The sequence below is a fragment of the Cariama cristata genome, unplaced genomic scaffold (genome assembly GCF_000690535.1).
Source record: "Cariama cristata isolate BGI_N322 unplaced genomic scaffold, ASM69053v1 scaffold28513, whole genome shotgun sequence".
In the NCBI taxonomy this organism is placed as follows: domain Eukaryota; kingdom Metazoa; phylum Chordata; class Aves; order Cariamiformes; family Cariamidae; genus Cariama; species Cariama cristata.
In genome coordinates this window covers 34534-60797 of record NW_009608350.1, presented here as the reverse complement: position 1 = coordinate 60797, position 26264 = coordinate 34534, and the positions used below count along the sequence as shown (strand labels likewise).

The window sequence follows — 26264 nt, the reverse complement described above, 5'->3', positions numbered from 1 at the left end:
TCACCAGAAGGTGTGCAGGGTTAGATACCTTCTAATGATCAGTTAGAACGGATGTTAAAAATTACCAAACACTGGGGATAATACTTTTGGTGATTGATGCTGCCAGTAGCTAACCTGATGGTTTACAGGAGCATTTTGAGGTGTGTTCATGCAGTCCACAGTATGCATTAAGTTCCTTTGTGGCTTTTTTTTCTATTGACTTAAATTTATTTGTCTATATTAATAATAGACATTTGGATACTTGTTTTACAGTGAGGAGTCATATTTTTTGTGCCTGAACAGAGATATTAAAAAGAAAATCCTAAAGGCGTTAACATCAGTGTTCCCCATTGAGGCAGTCTGGGAAATTTCTGTATGTGCCCCTTCTTTCTGGAGGATGACTTTGAAGAAATGTCCCAAATGAAAAAATCAGTAGAAGATACTTTGGGATAAATCAATAAAATCAATAATTATTCTGTCACCAGGACCAGATAGTATTCACTCGTGTTCAGAAGGAAAGAAGTTCTTTGTATACCTTTCTGGTAAAAGAAGCAAGATAGCATCAAACATGGCTTCACCTTAATTTTCTGCACCATGAGCTTCCCATACATTTAGATATTGCTAACCGCACAATTCTAGCTTTGCTTCAGTGATGTATTCCCACTATCCATTCTTCCAGGGGCTGAGTATGGAGTAGAATAGTGATGAGAAACACACGTAGATCTTCAAATATTATGCAATTCCTATTAACTTCTGTATGCAAACAGAATTTCAGCATCGTCAGAGTGGGTAGAATACCTCCAGGCAGATTATCCCTATCTTGGTATTTTGAATAAATAAAAAAGAGCAATGATACCAGTTTAAGCCAAAATGTGACCTTCGTTCTGTTTGTAAATGGTTATAAAGGGATTTCAAAGGAAGAATCTCTTATGAATAAGTAAAATGTACAGTAGAAAAATGGAGACCATCAGATGTTTGAAAGCAATGGGGGAAGAGTGTTTGAAGTTGGAACCCTTGAATAGGAGGATAATGTCCCATAAGCTTAGACTTCCCAAAGAAAGTTCTTGTGGAAAGTATTGTGGAGATCTTCCTTGTCTGTTGTAATACAATATGAAACAGTTTTACTTAAAAAACAAAGGCAATGTTTTCAAAAATACAAATTTCTTGTAGTTGTCTCAAGTGCTGTATTTTTCTGGACTTGCCAACGATACTGTAAATCTAAGTGAAAGAGATTTTTCTCTGGAGGACAGTAGAGATTTTAATGTATGCTTGAGAACACAGGAACAGTTCTGCAGAGCAGTGTGGAAATGAATGGCAGACTCCTATGTCCTTGTTTCTTGCCTGGCACTTTCTTCCAGGTCTGAATGCATTGCTTTTGCAGGTACAACAGGTTGTGGTGTAAAAGTATGGTATCAAGAGTAAGAATTTGAATTTTATTAAATGTTTGAAATGTCAAATTGTTCGCCAGACTTCCAATTTCTAATACAAAGCAGAAATACATCTTTAAAGAGCACAAGTATGTTTTACCTTTGGTAGAATTTTCAAATAATTTACAATTTGAAGTAGTTATTGAACAGGCTGTAGCAGGGAAGGAAGAAAAATGAGCCTATAAATATTGGAGCATATTCCAGAATTCCTGTCAGTTAGAATGACATCTTCTGTGCCTACATGTAAATTTAAGAGAAAACATGAAACTGCGGTTATATTACATAGCCTGATGGAGCTACCGCATAATGCAAAACAGTTCTCTTCCTCTGGACTGTCACAAGTGGATAAACCTTTTTCTGTATCAAATGAGGAATTACTCCCTTTTATAAAAGCAAGAAAAGTTTTCTGGAGAAGGAGATTTGCAGATGTGTAACACATGGCGTTCTTGTTTACCACATGGGGATTTTATGATCTTGCTAATCTCCTCAAAAGAAAGGTAGTGAAATGTTCATTATTCTTCTATGCAGACAGGCTGAGAGAGTTGGGTTTGTTCAGCCTGAAGAAGAGAAGGCTCCGGGCAGACCTTAGAGCAGCCTTCCAGTGCCTAAAGGGGCCGACAAGAAAGCTGGGGAGGGACTTTGTAAAAGGGCAGGGAATGACAGGACAAGGGGCGATGGCTTTGAACTGGAAGAGGGAAGATTTAGACTAGATATGAGGAATAAATTCTTCCCGGTGAGGGTGGTGAGGCAGTGACAGAGGTTGCCCAGAGAAGCTGTGGCTGCCCCATCCCTGGGAGTGTTCAAGGCCAGGTTGGATGGGGCTGTGAGCAACCTGGTCTGGTGGGAGGTGTCCCTGCCCAGGGCAGGGGGGTTGGAACCGCGTGGGCTTTAAGGTCCCTCCCAACCAAACCATTCTATGGTTCTGTGAAATTTAACCTATATAGGAAAATGATCGTTGCTTACTGTTTTAGAACTCGTTGCTATTCTGTCCAGTGTACGTAACTAAGATCACTTAAATGGTATCACAAACTCTGATTAACACAAGCCAATGGAGGAGAAATAGTTTTGTTAAGTGGGAAATGAGGATAATGTTAATTTTAACAGGTTTTTGTTGTTTTTATTTTTTTTTGAGTAAGTTGCGTATGTGCTAACAAAGGCTAATGCTCAGCAAATGGCATGACACAGCTTGCATCTGTGTAACTAATTCTCATCCCCGGGAAAAGAGAGTGCCCTTTTGGGAGCCCTCCTGGATGCTGTCCCCAGACCATAAAGTGGCTGTGGCCATGTCTGGCCGAGTGGTGTAGGCCGCACCATTCCAGGATGGATGCTGGCAGTGAAACGGCACACCCCTTGACCCTGCTTAGTTTACTATTCTAGATATAAAGTAGGAGAATTCTTTAGCATAAAAAATGGCCTGGGTCAGCAAATCAAGGACGGTATGTACTGGACTAAGTATGCATTTTATGACCCTGTAAAAATCTGTCCAAACAGAGCTAATTTTTTAACCCTAAAAATCACAGTTAGTTTGGCATCCCTGAGAGAAAAGTTTCAGCCAGTCTTCTAAGAATCTTCTTCTACTTTAGTTTCTTGCTACTTTTCTGCAGGCTGGATTAATCTGCTGTCACGACAGAATGACTAGTTATAATTCTCTCAGGAACACAGAGATCACGCACAATTTCCCCTGCAGTAGGTTTGGGTCTGGAAATGGGAAATGAGAGCTGAAATCTTGCCTCCTTTAAGAATGTATACTGTCAGTGAGATGTTTTCCTATACCTCTGTTGGTCTCTGTAAGGGAGATGGATTTTAAAGCAAAGGGAACAAAAGCCAAACAAGGAGAGGAAGGAAGTAGGTAAGAGACAGGAGGTCTGTCCTCAAGCGAAACAAGAACTGAGCCTGGTCAACCATGAGTGTTTTATCTGGAAGAAAGGCTAGGGACAGATGTGACAATGAGATTGGAATTACCAATAAATGTGAAGATTAAATGAAGAGAAGGAGAGAAAACATTTTAAGATATAAATAAAAACCTGATGTACCTGGACAAGTATGTTGAGAAAAAGAGTTAGAAAATTGTAGCGGAGGCAAAGAGGCAGAGGAGATTAGAAGGAAGACTGAGATGGTAGAAGGGGTGAAAGAAAGATATTAAGACTGTAAGAAAGTAGGGAAGGAGAAAGGTTCAACAAAACCTGGGAGAAAGACAGCTGATAGGAAAGGAGACTAGGTCTGGCTAAAATAAGTAAGAAATTGAGACTTTACTGCATGGAGAAGGGGAAAACAAACAACAGAGATAAGGGTAACTTTACGTGGGAAGAGCCGACCCAGTTTCTGGGACAGATGGACAGAAGTAAGACACTTCTACCCAACGCTTAGAAGGGAACCTGCAGTTTCTTAGTATTATCACTGACCCGATGTAAAAAAAATAAGCAGGAAACGCACTGCCACAATATCTCATTCTCTCCTAGTGCTGGTCCATAGAGAGGACTAATGTCTACTACTGCAACCAGTTTTACCAAGATCTGTGTGCTAGATCTAGAGATGAGGACTCTGCAGATGAGTCAGTTCAATGTGAACAGTATGTCATATTTTCTTTTTTTGTTCTTTTGTGTTTGTTTTTTTTCTCTAGGAAGTTATACAAAACAGAAATTGAAAGACTTCAGAGCATTCTAATGGCAACAAAGTCAAGTACTTAAAAGCTAAAAAAAACCAACCGAAAATTAGAACAAGATCTGTACTCTTAATTTAAACGTGCCTATGGAAGAGTCCAACAGGAACAGAGTGGCGGGAATCCGTATTATTAAACCTCCCTTATTCTCTAAAACAGAGAAGCCACATCCATACTATCACTTAGTAATTATAATAAAGCAATGACAGTGTTAAATGTTTGATTTGAATATTTACAAAACCCCAGCCTTCCAGCCCACGTACATGCTATGTTGGTTGGTGTCAAGCAGGGATCAGTGGACTGGCAAAGAGAAGAACTGTTGCTGTCTCCTTTTCTCCATAGATTTGTAATTATATCATCTATTTTTGAGCATCAGTTTTCTCAGGAGAGAGGAGGACTGACTTGTGAGCTGATGGGTGTTCTTTGCATAGAATATCTCATTGTGTGTAGTTCAGAAACTACTAGCTGTTACACTACAATGTTTGCATTTCCTTCAGTGCTAGTTTTCTGGGGTTTAGTCTGTTCTGTTGAAGAAAAAATACCAAAATTGTTTCTTCTATACTTACATGCTTGAAGAACTGACTTGTAAGAAGCTCCATTCGCTCCTTTAGGAAACAATTCACTATCAAGTACTGTGGAACTACAGAAGTAATAGGTCTTAGAGATCAGAAGAGAACAGTTTGAACACCAGTATTAGAAATATTATTAATGTATGAAGAAGCAGATCAATAAATAAAAAGGATCACTAGTTTTATATAATACTTTAACAATTTAAAAGCGTTTGCAATGACACAGCTCTTATTTTAAGAAGTATCTTCAGATGAATTAGAAGCATGTTCTAGTTCTTAGTTCAGTGGTTCATGCTGAGTTATTTCTCCTTTATTTTTTCCTTTATTGCCATGAAAGTTAATGAGTTTTAAAAATATTTTCCTTGACTTTTAGTCCCTATAATTATTAAAAATTCAGAATGCTTTCAAAAACGTTGGTATGTGCTGAAATTAATCAGCTTTTTATTTCAAGTTGTGTTGATAGCTGCTGGTTACTGTTACTAATTCGCATTATTGACTGCAGTAGATAGATACACAGCAAGATGTTGCTAAATCGTGGTCTGACTAAATGCGTGTTTTTAGTTGTGTTTAACTTCTGATTTCAACTGATTCTTGTGTTGCCTGGTTTAATTCGTTTGTTTAATAATAATTGTAAATTGGATGTCCAGGATAGATCACATACCATATGAATATAATTTATATACTGTAGACGGTAATTATCACAGCCTTGTCTGGTAACTAAAACAATTGTTGAATTTTACATATCTGAAATTATACAAAATTCTATAATTTGATATTTTATTCAGAATTTTATTCATCACGTTACTTGAAAATGACCTTAAGAATTAAATGCCAGAGTTTTTCAGTAAATTAATAAGGACTGACTAGAAAGGCCTTATCTGCATCCAGTGTAACATACATGTCTGTTCTGAATAAGGAAATCATTTAGCCATCACTGAATAAAAGAACTAAAATCCTAGTGAACAAAAGCTACCTCTGTTAGATTATAGTAAAAGTTCTGTAAATTTGTCAGCCATCTTCTCTGCGTTTCTCTTCTTGGAGTGTCAGGTAATGCCTAGATTGCATTGTAAAGCTGTATTACTTGCAAAGAATGGCAACCTGAAGGGAATCCTTCCACTTTCACCTGAAGAAAAGCCCTTTGATACCTGGAGGGATCAAATGATCAGAATAAGGGAGGATGTCAGTGTAATTTATAATCCTGTAAATACTATAATTTTCTAATTTATAGATGGAAAACTTACTTGATCCTCAAGTCATCCCTCTGTGTTTAATTTTGTTTTGTCCTTTTTAGTGAGAAAGCCCTTTACACAGTAGACTAAATATGCAGTGTTCCTATTTTCCATGAAGACAGGGTTTTTATTAAATTTGAAGGAGAGGAAGAAGGGTGATTCTGCTGGCCCTTCCATAAGGACAAGATAGCTTTCGGTATTCCTTGCCTAAAATTTATCCTTTCTTCCACCTATCTCAAGGCAGGTGCTGCAGAGCTCAAGCTGATCATTTGAAGACTTGTCTGTATAAATGCAGGCAGTGAAACGGTTCCTCTTAACATTAGGGTTGGATTTAACTATGGTGTTAGTCACTTACTCTTCCAGTCCATTTAGTTTTCTTTCATTTTTTTTATTTTGTAACTTCCATGTCAAAATACAGTGTTTATTGATTAAGAACAGTATTTTTTATTGTGGGATTTTTTTAAGAGTCTATGGTGTGTTATTTATCGTTCAGGAATTTATTTGAGGTTTTAATTACAGAAAACAGGCTTATTAGGACTACCAAGAAAGACTTTTTTAAATGGTAGTGTTTTATGCATTCATATTTCATTCTTATTTCCCCTCATTCTTATTTCTGCTCATACATGAGAAAAAGGAATGGATAATCATCCCCCTGTGATTCATTCTGGTATTTGGAAGACACTGCTACGGTGCAGAACTGTACAGTTCTAATCAGCTAAAATAATAAATGTATGTGGATTACTATGTTTAACTTTCAGGAATCAATTTGTGGAGCAGGTGTTCCTGAGGTAGTGAATAAAGGAGTATCTTCACTGTGCTTCAGGCATCCCTTCCCAGCATTAGCAATGGGAGTTGCCTTTTCCTTTTACCCTGCAAGATGTGTCGCACCATCCTCACACTGTCCTTCCTTCCTTCCTTCCTTCACCAGAAATCTTAATTCTTCCCTTCTGGACTTGTTCCACTATTATGAGTAGGGGAGGGGAGAACATGCACCAAGTCAGGGAGTGAAAGATGAAAGTTAGGGCAGTGGAACTGGCAGTCTGTGTGCTCACCACTGTCAGCATTTGCATGACTACTGAACCTGTATGTAAACCTCCCTAGACTAGAAAATCTGAAAGCAGTTTCAAGCTTGGGAATTCACACTTTCAGTTGAGCTGTTACTGGACCCTGAGCTAAGGAGCTTTTTAGGATCTGGCCTTGACTATTATCCTGAATTTGACTCCCATTGTCTCAGTGGACTACACTAGGGTCTGTTGGGTTTCTCCCATCCTGAGCAAATACTTTAAGACAAGAATTCCTAATTTCAGTTTTCTAAAATTTGCTCTACTGATGACATCTAGCTTGACCTTATTTCAGGTGGGTGAACTGTAAGCAGTATTTCCCTAAAATATTATTAAAAGGAATCATGCAGTAGCAGACAACTTGCAAAAGAGCATAAATCTCTGGAAGCTGCACAGGTAGAGAATTCCTGACTGGGAGGCAGGGCCAGCGTATAGCATGTTTTGTAGTTGGGAAGTAAACAAGTGTGGATGCCTGGTTTTCTCCACCTCCATTTAAGAAGTGAAAGTTACACTAAGGAGTCCTGCAAGGCTTAACACATATTGCTGATACCAGAATCACAATCCTCATGTAGTGATTCTGCATGCTTAAATGTTGCTGAGAGCTGGAATGATTTAATCTAATCCCAGCTCAATTTTCAGGACAACAGAAGCACCTTAAATTAACATAGTCCCTTATTAGGAGGGGAGGAAGAAAGCGAAGGATGTCAGGGAAGTTCCGCCTGTGTTATCTTGGCTTCATTCATTTTTCTAACCTCTTAATTTGCTAGAAAGGCAGCTGCTTGGGTCAGTGTTCAAAGAGACGAGTTGCATCCCCGTAAAGAGGCAACTTTGGCAAGAGTATCATCAAGTATGGTAGTTAAACTACTCAGCATCTTGGGATAGGGAACAAACTTCATTAGTACAGTCCTGAAGTTGGGCAGGGGAGGCAAGGGGGGAAGGAAAGAAAATTTTAGGAGAGTGAAGGTCATATTGAAGAAAGTCTAAGTTGGTATACTAAACTGGAAATCACCATTTTCTCATCTGTTTATATGTTACTAACATTCAAGTAAAACGAAACTTATTGCAGGTCCAGGAAATGTAGTATATTTTTATGCTGGAAACAGAACTTCTCATTAAGCATAAAATTTTAGTCAAGTGAATGGGAATAAAATGTTCCTCTATGACTGCAACAGAACCACATTTTAAACTCTGCTCCATACATAGCTGGCTAATTTATCTTTTTTCCTTCCATTTGTACCAGATCTGGCTATTGCAGCTGGATTTTAGATCTGCAGGAGCCAAGTATCTAGAATTTTAACAAAGATGGAAGCAAGCAGCACATTTCTTGACTCTGAATGCAGTTATAGCACCAATAATTCCAGCACTGTATGCAAGGCAGGGGAAGCTGTATAAGAAGTAGTTGCACCTGCTGTTCAGCAAGTAATTTGGATTTGAGTTGACTAACTTTAGTGATAATTTATACCTAATACTGCTATTTGGGAAACTTTATCTATTTGGCTGATAGGTAAAGGAAGGCAGCAGCATTTTGTGGAAAATTGCTGATCAGTCAACTAGACTGTGCAAGTCTCCAACCTTGTACAGGAGGAGAGTGTGCAGGTTTGCAAGGTTGAAATTGAGGGAACCAGTAAAGCTACTGAGAGTCTAGAAAACTAGCAAAGAGGTTCTGAAGGCAAAGCTTAGACTGAGATATGGGTAACTGAGGACCTTCATGGTAGCAGTCTTTGAAATATTTTTAGTTCCACATGCAAGACCATGTGAAAAGAACACAAGTAAGGAAAGGGGCTCAAATTCATTAGGAGCTGGGAATATTTTTGAACTAGAGGGAACCAATAATAGGAGTGACATCTTCATTTTAACAGAAATGGAACCAGGCATGTGACGCTTTAAAAAGATTAGAGCTTTTTAAACTTAACGTTGAGAGAAAGCTGAATAGTGCAGGGGAGCACATTTGGAACCATATGAAGAGGAAAGGCATAAAACACATACATCCCCAGCTACAGGATAAAAAAAGTACCTGGCAGTAGGATATCATGAACAAACAAAGTCTCACTTAGATTGGAGGTAGAAGACTAGGAAATGAAGGAAAGTTATACATCTTTCTATGGCCTCAAAATACAACAGGAAAATTAAAATGCTTAGCTTTAATGAAGCTAAGAAACTAAATGAACCTGAATAGTCATGTTGAAAACATAACAGAAGGAAAATAGTCAGTGGGTAGCACCAAATTAAAAACATATGGGAAAGACAGACTAGGACATGCAAGTGCCAGGTGTTAACGGAAGTTTACTGTAAAAACAGAGTGACAAAGCAATATTATCAACAACTCAGCAGTTACATCGGCATGCTCATGGGCTGAAATGTGCAGTCTAAACAGGATAATATTATTAATAGTATAAATACGATTGATAATGTTAAAAATTATACTGCCAGTGACCTGACCAGGATGATGACAATGAATGTGACTTGCTGTAGTGGATCAGAAACACTGTGAGAGGACACTGTATTTTTTATCTTTGTAGTGTAAATGTCGTAATTAGGCCCAACATTGAGACCACAGTTTTAGATCCCATAAATGACTGGGTTTGGGAGCAGTTTCTTGAGAAGCAGAGTAATTTCATGACTTAATTCTGAAAAGCGCACAAGGTCTCTTTCGTGTTGTTGTCAAAGAGCGTATTGTAACATTGGCCGTATTGATGTTAAAAATCTTTGATGGAGTACAAGAGCCAAAGAATCTTAGTCATTGTGCATAACTTAAAAAAGGGCACTATGGAAAAAAGGAAACAGCCTGTGAAAAGGAAACAAATTTGGGCATGTGACTATTTCAAAATATCATACCAGATGCTCAGGCTATATACATATTTGAAAGACACGGCTAAACCAGTGTAGCTAAAAAGCAGGACAAGAGAAGTTGTTAGAAGCAGGAAGGTATTCATAGAAACATGTTAGTTGTATCAAATGGGGTCAAAAGGGTCAAAACTACAATAGGCTAAATGTAACACCACGATAGAGGAGTCCAAGCAGTATTTAAGAATTTGAAACAAAACCCCATAAATATTTTTTCAAATTGCATGTAAGGCTGCCACAGAGACTCTAGACAATCAAAATTTAGCAGGACTGTTCAGAGACGCTAAGGCTATTGAAGATAAATTCCTGATAATGTATGGTTGCACCTTTTTTCTCCAACAAGTAACCAATTCTGATGTCAAAGTTAAGCCTGCGTTGAGCAGGGAATAGGCCTAGATGATCTGCAGAGGTCTCTTCCAACTTTCATGCTTGGTGATTCTGTGATTCTGTTCTGGGAAAACTGCTCCATGATAAATGAAAGACTACCTCTCATCGCTTCAGGGACAGTTGAACGCAGTAACACAGGTATACCATTGTTCCATAACAAACTCCTGTCATTCTGTGCAGTTGAAAAAAGCAGATTAAGCAGTCTCCTTCTACTTAGTTTATATTAGTTGAAAGCCTTAACTAAGAATTCAAATGACTCAAATTAGGAGTCATTTAGTTCATACCTAGCTTAATTATAAACATTTTATTAAATGAACGATTAAAGAAAAAGAGAGATCTAGTGGAATGAATCTACTCTGGCTTCTGCTTCACATGTAAAATATTTTTAAGTCCAGGGAAGAGAGAGACAGAGGGAAACCTCACACCCAGAAGAGCCTGCAATAATTTCTGTTCTGATACTGACTGCAATACATTATGTATCTACCATTCTCCTGGTGGACTTGCAATCCTTTTTTGTAAACAATTAAATGATCTTGACGCCGTTACTGGATCTCAGTCTCTCATTGTTAGGTAAAAACAATAGATGTACAGATTGCTCTTTTCTCTCTTCTGAAAGACTTACTTCTAAAATCTGTAATAATAATGAGATCGCCATGAGGTCTAGCCAGTAACCTTGCACATGAGATGCTCATCTAGATGTGGGTGTCTCACCCACATCATCATCCAATCACTTCTACAGCAGTTATTCTAAGTTCTTTGTGTTCTTGCAAAGATTGTTGTGTCTACCAAGGCCAGAGTAACGTGTATGTTGGAAATCTCAGGAAAGTAAATAATGGCGAGATGTTAAATTTTTTTTCCACATTAAAGTACTCAAGGTCGCTCAAGGAAGCTTACCTGTAATGATGACTGAATTTCAGAGAGAGAAGGTTCAGGTTGCTTTTTTTCTTTAATTAAAGCATTTTAAGACATTTTATATGGAAGACATGGGATTTCTCATACCAGAAATTAGCTGCTACTTAAAATGTTAGTAAGGCACACAAAAATTAAAAATAATCTACCAAAAAAAACCACCTGTTCAGTATTTTTGCTTGGCCTTTTGATTCTGAAGGAAGTGTCATGAAAATTACTCTTTTTTTGATCTGATTAATGTTTTGGGAGTTTGTTAAAGGAAGAAATATAAATCAAGTTGAAAGATTGAAAATGAAGTTTTAAAAATTTTTTATGAAAATGAGATTGAAAAGTACACAGACACTAGACAAATAGTAATTTTAAATATAGCACTTCATCCTATGCTGTCAGTGACTACCTTTCAGCTATTGCAGTGGTACTTAAAATGTGCAAAGCTGTTAAGTGTGACCGTGTCACAGTTATTATGTAAATTTGCACTGCGGGGTATGCAAACAGTTAACTAGGCCATAGGAATTTCTTTGCCCCTTTCCACAAATTACGCTGCAGGGATCCAGCTCCTTTTAGCTGATGACACTAGTTTACAATTCAAACTGTAATATACTGTATAATACACAAATCTCAGCAAAGCAAGGTTGGGCGAGATTGAGTACGGTACATTGGAACGCAGGAGGGTTGAAAGGAATTAGAAAATTTTCATTTAGTCATGAGACTTTGAGTGTTCCCTGCCTTTCTGATTTTGTCTTGAAAGCTTTTCCATACAAATTCCAAAAGTTTCCCTTCTTTTCTTTTTTTTTTTCCTTTGAACAACAGGTTTGTCTCAACTGTTTTTCCTCTGTCACGAACATACTCCAGCTGCACTTAATTCCTGTTGGTTCATCGGTGGACCGCCTCTGTCCATCACAAAGACAAAAGTGTGCATTCTTGAATGCCACCAAAGTGTGGAGTCTTAGTGTACACCTGATGTTCATACTGTATAATAATATCCATCTAGTCCAATGGATTATATAAAAAATAACATTAATGAATATAATGTTCCATGAAGAATCTGCATGCAGATCTTGAAATTAGTTCTCACTTGCTTGAGTTGACAGGTGGTTTTATTTCAGTTTGCAGTTTGTTTATAAGGGCACAAGAATTTATTTTAAATGTTTAAAGTGGTCTTTCTACTGAACTGTTTCAGGTTAGCACTATCACCGCTTTCATCCCCACACGTACTGTGAATTTTCTTGCATGTGAACGAATATACTTCCTGTAAAGAGAGAGGAGTAGAAGCACTGATGACTGAAGTTTCCTTTCAAAAGAACGTGTATAGTATGAGTGTCAGTGGTGCAAATTTCTTAACAAAACCTCACCTGTTCTTCTTAACTCTGATTTGAAAAGGTTCTCTTGAGTGCTAAGCTTTTTGTCTCTTTGCTGAAAATCCCAACACAGTTGGAGAGTGTCCAAAAATATAAAATGCTAATAATTTTATAATTGTTAATGGAATTATAGTTATTACAATTAACCAAGTAGTTTTCTATTTAAATTATGCTAATAATTTATTATTATTAATGGCTTTATGACAGCTTGACAAAGTACTGTTTCACTGGAGCAATACAGTTCTGAACTGTGCACTAAGGAGAATTTTATTTATGTTCAAGAAAATAACATAGCCATTTATGAGCAAAAACAGTGAAAACATATTTTTACAATTGAAATAAACTGAGATTGCGTATTTTAATGGAAATAGTATTTTCTCTTCAGTAATTCCTACAGATAAATTATTCCTGAAAGTAATACCATTAACAAGCTTCTACTCAGGCTTGCTTTCCCAAGCAGGCTTACTGGTAAGTTTGCAAATTCCTTCTTCAAAACACAGCTGTCTTAATTGAATATTCCAGACCTATCAGAATAGCTTTTTGAACTTGATGCCCAAACTAACCTAAGCCCAAAGGGAACATTGATGGACAGTTTTTCAATATCTAGGTGTTAATATAAAAGTCTCCTGGACCTCTGATTCATGCACATCACAGAGGCCAGTCTCCACATCTTGCACGGAAAAAGGTGGAATAGATCCAAGAAAATGTTCTGTCATGGCTCTGTATTTTTAGAGTGCAGCTTCAGTAACACAGTGTAAAGAACATAAAGCTCCTTCATCGGCGGCTCATATGTGTATTCCTATAGGTGTGAATTTCCTGCATTACATGCATCAGTTAGAAGTAACACCTGAACACGTGAGAAAATCTCACGTGGTCAAAATGTCTGCAGCGTACAAGCAATTCGCAAGTTATATCTTACCATTTAAAATCTGCAAAAAATCTTTTGGCAGCTAATCAATATTCGGTATCTGTTTTAAATCAGCAAACAGGCGAGAAATAATTGGATAAAAATGGATTCCAGTAAAACAGATGATGATAATTGGAAAATACTTTCAAATAGCAAACTACCATGATAGAGCTCAATCCCATGAATTATGGCCTCACATACAAAAATCTGTAAGGAATGTGTGAGTAGTTGACCTTAATCTTACTTCACTTCTGATACTGTGGGCCCTTACATAGGAACACCAAGAAATTCTGCTTCCAGTAAGTAGATTTTTTTTTATTATGGTACTGCTGACATAACACAAATAATACATGTTTTCACAGCCTATTTGAATGACATCAGAATTTTCATTCTGAAACTAAATTGCCATTTTATCGACACTGTAGGTTGCCAGGACTTTTATTACTCTCTGTAGTTTTGTCACCGTGTGCTGCATCCTTGTAAAAGAATATAAAGGTAACAGTTACCAAAGTCATTGTTCATTCTGCAAACTTCTTGCTTCTCCAGCTAATTTGTGTACACCCAGGTGTCTAAGTAACCACTTCTTTCTCGGTGTCTGTTTAGTATGCTCCTGCACAACCAACTTACAGTTTCATGGTTATTCCATTTACAAATCACATTTTTCATCCTAATACTAGATATGTGTTGTTTTCCTTCTAAGAATCTCTCTTGAATCCTAGCAGAATTCACCAGCCAACTGTGAGATGTGCCTGTCGAAGGCTTTCCTTTCAGCCCAGCTTCCTAAAGCAGCCCAAACCTATAAAAGAATTTCTCTCTGACTTCTCCAGACAGGTCTGAGATTATTCTCCTATATGATTGCAGCACATGAACATGTAAGTCAGTAATATGGAAGGTTGATTCTTCCAGAAGAAAGAATACAACAGTATAAATTCTTAAAGAATTTCCCCTGTCATTACTTGGTACAGTGCCACTAAGTCTCTTAAAAATAATGAAATACTATCTTAAGTAGAAAAATGTAATCCTTTTCAAAGCAGTCAGTTGTCTAGGCTAGCATTACCCGTTTGCTAGGACCAAAGCAATTTTTGGCAATGTTAATAATGCTCAGGAACAACAGAACTGTCTTCTGTCAGGAAAAAATGATTTGTGCTGGGAACAATGCTGTGCTGGGACATATCCCCTGTGGAATTTCTGAAGGGCTGAAAACAATCACAAAACTCATAGGCTTTTTGGTGAAATGCATAATGCATTTTGCCCTTGCCTCATTAAACAGCAGTACATAATACATTATGTATAAAACCCTCAACTCACACAATAAACATTTTACAGCAGGGTAAAAATGGAACAGAGGAGCACGGGAATCAAAAGAATCCTATTTTCTTGTTAAATTTCAGGCTTCTGGAAATCATTCTGGTTGGAATTAATTTGACCAAATGCTTATGTCTAAAACATGTAGGTATGTAGATATGAGAAAGTCATCGCATGCTCTCTTTATTTCTCTCTTTATGGAGAGAAATAAACACATCTAAGGTGCAGTTCACTGGATGTTTAAAATACACATCTAAATTAAGTAATTCCCAGCAGGGGAAGGTTTATCTCTGTTGACCATAAAGGAATCCAGGTTGACTGGCTCCAATATTGAAGGCTAAACTGTTGGTATCTAGCACAGTGAGATCAATCCCAGCCTCAGAGACTATGGTGATGAGGCTGGCATAAAAACGTGAAGATCTGAGAATTAATTGACTCTTTGTCAAATGGTGTTTCTACTATGAAATTTACCTTTAAGATGTAGCAGACAGCAACACAAGGAACAGACGAAGCAGTTGTTACTGCGGAAATGTCTGTGGCTGTCATCGATCTTGTTTGTTGTTACACTGACAGTTAACGAGTATGTGTAATGAAGGAAGCAGTAAGAAACTCGGTGGATACCCTGTGTTAGGGTATTAGGTCGTGGTACTATAGCTGAGCAAGAGCTGCACACTTACTTCTCAAAGTATATCTGTTGGTGTCACCAGATAACAGTTACTGCATCCTGTCTTGTCAGTTACAGTGTTCAGGAGAAATCTGTGTGGAAGTAAAGCTAAAGGTTTTTCTAAGCATTTAATGAAACCCATTGTATGTATAAATGTCCCAATTTGTCTTACTTGGCAGAGCATGGTAAAGTAGGTTTAAGATAAAGGGCAACTTCCATGTGGGTGATACGTTTTGTTATACAACGATTAGCAGGAAAACAGCAAAAAATAGTAGCAACTCCTATATAAACAGTATCCTATAGTCCGGACTAGGTGCTTGAGTAATACACAGAACTGAAAAATACGATCTGATAGTTTTAAACAAACGTAGTTCATGTGGTGAGTATTAAGTAACATCTTGTAAATTTACAATGTTTTGCAGTAACGTTAAGCCAAGTTCTTTCAGAATCTATGATTCTCCACTGATAAATCACTATACTATTTTCAGTATTTTCAGCAGATGACAAGATTTATATACCCAGTATTATGAGCAACTGAGACTGATAGCAGCAAAAAATCAATTAGAAGAACTGTAACACAGTTACAATACGAACTGCCGATGATCAAGTCTAATTTTTTAATATAAATGAGCAACAAATATGCAAAATACACGAACTTCTGTACAATAGTAAACTTATATTGTGTTGTCTGTCTTTTAGTTCGATAGGAAGCTACAGGAACAAAAGATGACATTTTCTAAAGATGAGGGTTGGAACTGAGAGCCACAAGGTGGTTACAGACACAGGATAGCTCTGCAGGAGACTTGAAAAGTTCTTTTAACGACTTAGAGTAATTCAGCAGCTGGGCAAGGATGTAATTTAATCATGTTTTGAAAGTTGTGTGAGCAGAGCACAGTGATCTCCATTCCAGCAGTAAATTCAGAATTGAGAGGAGACTTCGTGTGAAACCTGTCTGAAGGCACTCTGATTTGGGAACGTTATATTCTAGAAATTGACCAGGTTTTGGATATAAGATGCCTGTGGATATACCTGGCTCATGGGCAGTGCTTGAACTTACAATACCTATTTTCTTTTTGACACCTATGGTTCGTTTTTTTTCAGTTTATATTGGTGGAAATGAGACAGATGTTGCCTACTGTTGTTTTAGATAAGCAACTTCAGCTGGTGAGATTTTAGTCTCTTGGCTGAAATTGCAAGCTTTAATGAATAGTTTGAATTGTTGGTGATCTCTGTGCTGTAAAAGTGGAAGTTAGTGAATATCCTCATGTTTTAAGGAAGTGCAATCTGGTAAGATTCGTTTTAAATTCAAGGAATGCTTCATTAAGAACTATAATATAAAGTGAAGGAAGTTGTTTAAACCCAGCAAGTAATGTTTTTATTGCTAATGTATCTGATAAATTGAGAAATTATTATTTCCTTTACATTATTAAGAACCATTTTATTTCTTTATATACAGATTCTGAAGCTTAACATATTTTGGCATTCCAGTGATACACAGTTAAGTTTTGCAGCACAAAGAATGCATTTTATTACAGAATTGAGGAAAGAATATGTAGAAGTGTTTTTAAACCTGTGCTTACAAGGTACCGTTACCACTTGTAACTATTTTTACAATAAAATAATCTTGTTCTGTGAGCCACAGATTATGATATGATTCTATTAAATAGTTGGTGATTGGAGAATTAGAATATTATGAAAAAAGGGAGGAAAGTGTTGCCATTCTATATAGGGTGGAATAAATTTAAGCCTCCTGAAAATGGCAGTCGATGCAGTTCATATATTAAAACATCACATCGTGTGTACCAGAAAGTAAGATGTAAGTGCAATTTGAATGGGACACGATGAAGATGTTTTCCAGGTAAAACTTCGTAAGTTTCTAGTAACTTACTGTTACAATTTTATCTTCATATTTTCCTTGGGATTTTGTATAAATATTTGTAATTTAACTCAAACAACTAAGCAGTCCTTTTTTTTCCTTTACATAGCAGATGGTACGTGAACAATACACTACAACACCACCAGGCACTAGCCTAGAGAGGCCGAAGAATGAATATGTCTACAAAATTGGAATTTATGGCTGGAGAAAGCGTTGCCTCTACCTGTTTGTGCTCCTCCTGCTTATCATCCTAGTTGTGAATTTTTCTTTGACAATTTGGATTCTTAAAGTGATGTGGTTTTCCCCAGTAAGTGTCCTCTTCAGTTTTCCATTCTCTTCATACTCTCTTCGGTTCCCTGCCTCACCACTTCTTTTGTATGTACATCACCTTCTCTGCCTGTAATAGATGGTTCTTTTTTCTTCCTTTTCAACTGTAATTTGTACTTTGGTTGAAACTATGTAAGAAGTACCTATCTTCAAACATACTGCTTGATCTGTAATTTTTGTATTGGTAATAATGTTTAAAATACTGAGGTTGTTGATACCTTATATTGAAGTGAATTCTGACCATTCTAAGAGGCTATTTTACTGTTGTCTCATAGTCTCTGTTTAGTTTATATTTTATAAATGTGTTTGCTGTAATTTTATCTCATACAGAATTCCTTAGTGTTAAAATATTGCTGACAGTTGCTGTTTTTTCTTAGCTTCCTTCTCCTATTTATCAGCATCTAAAATTTAACGATTTATTTGCCCAGTTAATTACAGCTAAGAGGTAATTATTACTACTTCGTGCTTGAGGCTAAGCAGCTATACTATTCAGGAAAAAATTTAATAACTTTCCACTGTCATATATATTTTAATATTTATAATGTAATTTTGCATGTAGTAGATTAAAGGGTAGCTTTTCAGAAGTCTGCAAGGTGTGGCTTTAGTCAGAATGCAATAAAATGCATCAGTGAATATTGAAGCTAAGCTAATTTGTTCCTAATATGCAGTCCGTGATACACAGATGATTTGAATAGACTTGTTACAAGAAAAACAGTAATGATAAATGCCTACAGCTCTGCCCTTGCTACTGAAGAAAGTGTTATATTAAAGTTCCCATTATCTATCGTTATTATGCCTCTGTCACAAAATGAAGGCCATTTTATCATCATAGAAGCATTTCTCAACTCTTACTTTCTCTTACTATAAAGAAACTAGGTTAATTTTAAGTGCTGCTTACTAATACAGTTCCTAGTGCTTGAATTTCCATCAAGTTTCTTCCCTCACATAAATTCTTTTCAGCACTGTTACTGTCATACAGATTACAATGCAGAACATCTTAGATCACATGTAATTTTTCTGTTACACAGTTCACGTGGAAGATGTGCACTTAGTGACTGCATATCATGAAGCACCGAGAACATGAAGAGCTTAAAATTGTTTTCTGTGTGGTTCAGCATTATATTTTTAAGGAGTTTTAAAACTTGTTGTCTGTTGGTTTGGTTTCTTTGTATGAAATGGCGTATTTCTTCTCTTGTATCAGACAGGACTAAAAAACCAGCATCAGAAATCCACCTCTAGGAACTCCTGTCTCCTCCTAGTTATTTGTGAGGAAGGCACCAAAATGCCTTGATCTGCTGAGGGACGGTGTCCTTCTCCCTTGGCAACAAAGGCAGTGGAATAACTGCCTCAAGTAGTGCAGGCTTACATTCTTTCACAAGGTGGACTCTGAATGCCGTGGTTATAAGGGTTTTCCTAATTCTCTGTTAAAGAATCTCTATTCCTGACATACTGGGTTAAATAGTGATTTAACTGTAATGCCTTCATTCATTTGAGATAATTTTAGGGAAGTATCTGTATTTCAGCCAAATATTGGCTATAAGAACATTTGTGCAAAGTACACATGTATGTCACAGTCCTCAGCAAAAGTATGTGTGAGGTCATTAAGAATGGAGCACTTTCTTTGCTGGGTATTGTTTTAATAGAGTGTGTCTGTCAAGACAAGAAGTAACTCTGAAAATAGCAGAAATACCACCCAGAGAAGCACTGCTAGCCTCTGAGAGAAGTCTAAGAAGGAGTATAGGCGTTAATGGCATGTTCAAGGTCTGGAAGTACAATTGAAGTGTCACAGTCCTTTCGTGTGTCTGAGGAAATACCGTTTGTTAACACAGAGTGTAACAGTCAAAGAAATTACCAACACTATCATCAGACCCTTTTCCTGATATAATTAAGCTTTTATGCTTGCAAGTTTTTGGTTATTGTTGAAAAAGAGAGGTAACAATATGGTCTCAGATTTTTATGGTTCTTGAGTTCCAAGCTTGACAAATACTTGCTTTGTAGGAAATCAGTTGATTCATATATATCCTACTTGCCCAGTTAAACATTCCCGTTACTGGGAACAGTTTAAAAATAATTGTGAAATATTATCCTATGCAGTCACCACTTACTTGGCAAATACTAGTCTGTCAGCTGTGATAACACTTTTTACATTTATTAATTATGCGTTCTAGGTGTATGATGTAGAGATTACATTACTTATGCTTAATATTAATAATACATACTGTATTTTTAGCTAATACTTTAAAAGTATTCAGTCCTAGTTTTAAAAAATACATTAAAATGTTATCCCTGTTAACAATATTAGAATATTAATAGCTAATGAAATATTAACAACTGTTTCTCTGTAAAATAATAGAAGAAACAAGTTGTATTCTTACTAAGGTTGATAAACATATTTAGAAAAAACATGATAAACATTTAAAAAGTTATTTTTATAGTACAGTTCTGAAGAGCGTTTATACTCAAAACTTTAAACATAACATGATTGTGGTATGTAGTTTTATTAGGAAGACAGTTTTACAGTACAGTGCATAGGGGTGTTGGTGCTGTAGTGTTTGATTGGCATAGTTCTATAGCACAGCCCTTTCATGAGCCCACTCAAAGTTGACAAAATATTTAGACATCAGAGTTTCTTTCATAGGATAAAAATTGCTTTCTTCTTCTCTAAAGCATCCTTTAAATCTTTCTTTGAATAATAACTTGCAGTATACAAAAATCACATGCTATGTCTACTAGATTAGATTAAATAGATTAGATCTGGATAGACCCAGATTAAAATAATAATGAAATTATGAACAGAGCTTCAACAAGCTCTGGCATAGAGTTAGTCCATGCACACATCTCCTGTCTCAACCCAAAAAAACAGACGGTGTGATACATACTAGCAAACAAGCTAAGCTGGTAAAGGAGAACATGAACCAGACTTAGATATGCTGCAAGATGAGTAGATTTTAATCTCCTTGTAGAAATTTGGAAGGATGATGAAAGAAGGAGACTTTTCTAAACTCCATTGTTTGAGAGGCCTTCAGCATGAAATGAACATGAGTAAATTGAACAGAATTTCATTTCATTTCATGCATTCTAGAGTAAAAGGGAACAACCCGAACAGCGAATATAGTCCTTTTTCTCACACAGCCCCAATTTCATAACATATGAGCATCCCCAAGTTGTGCAGATTGCTTCACAGTTATCAGATAATGTCTCATTCTTTTTTTCTTTTTCTCTCCTGGGGTTCAGGGGGACAGAGTCTCACGGGTTTGGGGGGCGTAAGAGAGGAAAGCTGTGGATTCATTATATTCAGTGTTTTAAAGAAGGCAGAATCAAGTAATTATGCCTTGAGCTTGATGAATAAGGTGAAGTAGAGTAATTTAAAACCTAGAATTAGTTTTGCATGAAAATCAGAAAGTTTGAAAAAATGGAGGTTGGTTTTTTCCCCCCAGAGAAAACACATCAAAATTTTGCATAAAATGGAAATGCCAGATTTTGTTTTTAACATATTGAGGCTTTCTGAGAACTAAAGGGGATTGTTAGTCCTAAGAGTTGAGAAACTTAGAATCTTAAGGGATTTAGGGCTGCAGCAGGGCGAGGATGTCAGAAGTCCTGTGAACAATTCTGAAGGGTCTGATACGTCTGAAAGGGGAACTTTGATGACCCTGACATCTGCTGGCAGGATGGAAGCAGTGAAGACTCCTAGAGGGTGTCAGGGATAACTACTGGATAGGACAACTAAGGGTGGCACACAGTTGGATCTGCTGCTGATGAGATCCCATGGGAGCCAGGTCTGAAGGGTACAGTTACTCAGGAAAGCTTGCTGGTGTTTAAGGACAGTATTCTCCAAATGCAGGAATGATCTCCCCTGATACTTAGGAAGGTAAGAAGCCTGACTTGGCTAGACAGGTTACTTGTGATGGAGCTCCAGTGCGAAAAGCTGTATAGAAGAGTTGGAAGCAAGGACAGGCTACAAAGAAGAAATTTAGAAATGTTGTCTGGGCCAGGAAATGTGTCAGGCTTCCTGTGACAGGAAAGCCAAAGCTCAGCTTTCGTTGAGGCTTACAAGGGACAAAGGGCAGCAAGATGGGCTGCATCCATAGGTGCAGAGAGAACTATCTGATTCTCTTGCAAAGTCACCCCCCTGCCATGTTTGAAAGGTTATGAAGACAGGGGAGATCCTCAGTGACTGGGGGAATGCAAGTGTTGCACTTGTCTTCAAAAAAAGAGGCCAAAGGGACAGTCTGGTCAATTATGGACTGCTCAGCCTCCATTCAGTCCCTGAGAAAATGACGGAGCACGTCCTCTTGGAAGACGTTCAAAGGCCCATGAAGGAGAAGATAATGGGAAACAATCAGCATGGATTTATCAAGGGTGAATGATGCCTGACCAACGTGATTACCTTCTGTGATAAAATATCTGGAATTACAGACAATGGGAGGACACAAGATGTCATTTACTTTGACTTCAGTGAGGCTTTTGAAAGTCTGCCCCAGTTATTATTGTACCCTAGTTAGGACATTACAGCTATGAAGGGTGGACAACCAGGTAAGTAAAATAAACTGACTGGATGGTCAGGCTCGGAAAGGTAGTTACCAATGTGTTATACTGTACATGGAGGCCAGTAGGAAGTGTTGCAGGGTTCTGTCCTGGGACTGGTCCTTTCTAACAACTTCATCAATGACTTAGAATGCCCGCTCACTGAGTTCACAGATGATACCAATTTGGAGCTACCATTCAATACTTTCAAGGCTCAGGCTGACATTCAGAGGAGCCTAGATAGGCTGGAGGAATGGTCCAACCTTACGAAATTCAGGAAGGACAAATCGCAAGTCCTGCCCCTGGCAAGGGAGAGCCCCTGGCACCAGCACAGGCTGGGACAGCCTGGCTGGGTCTGGTCTGCTGAGAAGGCCCCGGGGGTCGGTGGGCAGCAAGCGGAGCATGAGCCCGCAGCGACCCTGGCAGCAGCGAAGGCCAAGAGCATCCTGGGCTGCATGAACAGATGTTCCACCGTGGGAACGTCTTCCAAGAGGACTTGCTCCGTCATTTTCCCAGGGACTGAATGGAGGCTCAGCAGAGGCAGGGACTGAGGACAGAGGTTGTAGCCCTTTACGCAGCACTCATTAGGAGTGCATATAATAACAGCCTCCAGTTTTGAGCCTCCCGACAGAAGAGAGAGACTGACAAACTTTAATACCGTTTTTGTTTTTAGTAAGTTTTGTCTTGTGGTTGGCCATCGCGTGTTGCCAAGACAGAATATATTTTTTTCTATAAATAATGTTACACTGGTGATTTCCTCTGAAAATCTCATTATTTATCTTTCTTGTGCTTCTGACAAGGAGAAGATAAATGCTTCACAGGAAAAAATAAATCCTCTTTCACCTTGTTGTCTTAACTGATTAAAATGACTGTATAATTTTAAAATGGTCCACTGACTCTTAGCTTACAACTTCTTAATTTCAAGGCCATCAGTTACACTAGACTAGATGCTATCATACGAGATGAAAATTCATCCTTCTAGACACTATCAGATCCAAAAATTAATCCTTCTAGACACTTATCAGATCCTCAAATGTTTAACTAGAAAAATACTGAATATATTGAATGCAAGAATACTCCTTATGCTCATCTTTCTTTTCCAAATCCTTATTGTGGTATAAACTATAGAATTGGCATTTCTCAGTCTTTCTAATTGAAACTGTTTTCATCTGTATGGAAAAAATGATTTTTTATTGGGCTGGAGATAACACATGGTTTAGCTGTCAGATGATTACGACACTCCCCTTGGAGACAGAAGCTCCTGTTGGTAGCTTCTGCTCCAGTTAATACTTAATGAATTTATGTGAAGTGGGGCAAACGAGAAAAAGAGAGAGTAAAAGGTTCCCAACATCAAATGTGCTATAGTCTGTTGGTTAGAGCATGGATCTCTGGGAGAAGACACTAGATCAGATTTTCCCAGGGAAAAGAGGAATTTTAATCTGGGAGTGCAAGAAGCCGGCTGAGTCCTGCAACCACTTGTTCTTAAGTAAAAGGACATCAGTACCTCATCGCATGGCCCCTCTTTATCCTTGTAGACTGTATTTGTAAGGTGATCGTTTATGAGATTCTGATTGTGTCCATGTGCAATGGTGATCGGATAATTGCAAGAGCATTGGTATGCCTAGATCTGTTGGACAAGTGAGCAGGACTTTTGAGGATCTATATTGTGGAATTTGACTTAAGTTTCTCCCATACTAATTGCCCAACATAGGAATTCCACAGTGACATGACTCTAGAAGGCAGCGTGACTGCAAAACAATTTGGAAAAGTTGGAGTGTTGAGTCAATCTGTATGACAATGTTTTATACAACACTAAGCATCTGAGAGCTTTATGGAGATGTGCTGCTCCATAGGAGCATTAACGAGAGGTGTTTGGCTTCTCAGTTTGTTCCATAACTGATAACGATTTCACAGCTATATTTTTTTGCTTGCATTGCTGCCTCAGTGATTTCTGAGGGTTTTTTTCTCCTTATTTTTCCATTCTCTTATATTCCTTAGAGAAAACTAAGTTCATGAGACTGATTTCACGTTTTCTCCTGAATGTAACAGTCTTCAGCTGTCATGCCCTGCTGTCACACACGGAATTAGTACTTGCATCCTCAGAACTTCACCCGCAATACTGATCCATTGTGTCGACACTGTAATCAGTGAAGACTTGGACCAAAATTTTCAGGTCACTATTGAATTTCATAGATCATGATACTAGTACTCTAAAACGCAGGTGTGAAAACCGCACCTGATCAGATGGCTACTATTTCTGATGCACTAGAAAATCTTGTTCAGAAACCCGGCATTAATTCAGTTATGGTATCATTTAGGTCATGCTACATTATTGTAATGCCAGGAACGGTCGTGCGCCAAAGATTATTCCTAACTTTGCTTAGCCTCTGATGGTGGAACCCACGTTTCTATGGGTTTCAGTGGATGCCACAGCTATCACAGTCTCTTGGAATAAGAAAGGTCAAGGCCATTGTGCGGTATTTCATGTTGATGAGGACAGACAGTCATGAAACAGGAGCGTTCCCCAGGATAACTGGTTGCCTTTCTCCAGTGTGGAGTTTGGCACATAGCACAGGTTTTTCTCTGACAAAAATTTTAAGCACAGTGTCAGTAAGAGAGGCAGACAGGTCTTTATAGTTCTAGATATGTCAGTCTGTCAGTCAAACGTGATTCCCATCTGCACTGAATCCCATGTTCTCGTGCCATCCATGTTAAACCTTACTTGAGTGTGAGTCACTAACATGAGTAAAGTCAAGCCCTAATACTAAGCCTTAGAACAGTATGTGGCTCACCTTATCGTGACATGAATGAACTCGGTACATGGAGGGCCAAGCACACAGTGTCTGTCCATCGATGTGTATTCTCAGCATGGTTCTTCCTAAGAACGGGACAAACGTTCACCCTGCTCTCGGGCCTGCGCTTCAGCTGGACAGAGAGACATGGGCAGTGAGAACTGGGAAGGTCTCTGCACATTTAGGCAAGGGTGTGGTCTTTACTTCCAGTTTGGCTTTTAGGCACATGTATTTCTGGCACTGGAATAAATAGGACATTTGCTACACTTAGACAAACAAATACAGGGTTTTCCAAATATTACTGACAGGTATTTGCTTCTTTTGGCTTACTTGTAATTCGTGAGTGCTTTACCCATACACCTGTTCCCAGAAACGTCTGTCACAGACACCCCACTCTGCTCATCTCTTGGGTTCTCATGGGCAATTAATAATGAACATGGACAAAGTATTACATTTTTTTTGTTATTATTTTTCAAAGTCCTCTGTAAGGCAGTATCAATTTATTTATATTTAATTGTATAAGAAAATGTTGAAAAGCTAACTGTATATAATCTATTTATGTATATAATCTACTATTTATACACATTAGTTGGCTGATAATGAGGCTAGTCTAGATCTATAAATATATATTTTGAAAAAAATTAACGGATTATATCATCAAATAGTATTAATTATTAGTAAACAACTATTTAAGCACTCGACAAATTCAGGCAGTGAAGATAGAGGGAATTAAGGAAATATGAAAAATATGAAACTAGGAATGTGATGAATTAAGAAAGCAAATTTTTAGCTGAAAATCAAGGAACACTTTCTGACAGACTTACTAGACTATGTAATAGGATGCCTTATTAAATTCCAAATGCCCGCTCATTTGGAACATTTAAAACCAGACTAGACAGTAATAAAAATGTATGGGAAAGAACACTCATTCACAGCAAGAGTTCTCCTTCACTGCAGAGACATGCACTAATGAACTTGTACAGCCTTTCCATGTGTTTTATGATTAGCAGTGTGTGCTCCACAGAATTAGTTGCCATTTTGAGAATGTTACACTTCTTTAATACTCAATTGAAATAAAATATTTGTCCTAGTTTTCAGTGAAGTATTTGCATGTCAGAACACCAATATTCCATACTTGCTACTCTGAATAATCCTGAACAGCTGTATTTTGCTATTTTTCCTTTAAGTTAAATATAATTTGCCTCTAACCAGGCCAGTCATTCCCATTTTCTCTGATTATCAGATGGTGAATATTTAAATAATTTATGCAAAGAGTAATAGTTGAGAAGAAAGATACTGAGATACTTCCTGTAGAAAAGCTGTTAACAAAGAAAGTAAGACTTCTCAATAGTGTGCTACATACTTACATATATATATGTAAGGTATTTTCTTAAAGGATTTGATTAATCTGAATTACACTATGAATCAAATCGTGTATGTGAAAGAG

The 26264-nt window shown here is 37.6% G+C and overlaps 1 protein-coding gene across 1 annotated transcript in view; it reads left to right on the top strand.

Moving 5' to 3' along the window:
* The window catches only part of LOC104159241 (gamma-sarcoglycan-like), a 69111-nt gene that overhangs the window by 14035 nt on the left and 28812 nt on the right, over window positions 1-26264 (top strand). The window contains exon 2 of the mRNA XM_009697095.1: window positions 17284-17481. Coding sequence (XP_009695397.1) covers window positions 17284-17481 — 198 coding nt within the window. The remainder of the gene's footprint in view (window positions 1-17283; window positions 17482-26264) is intronic.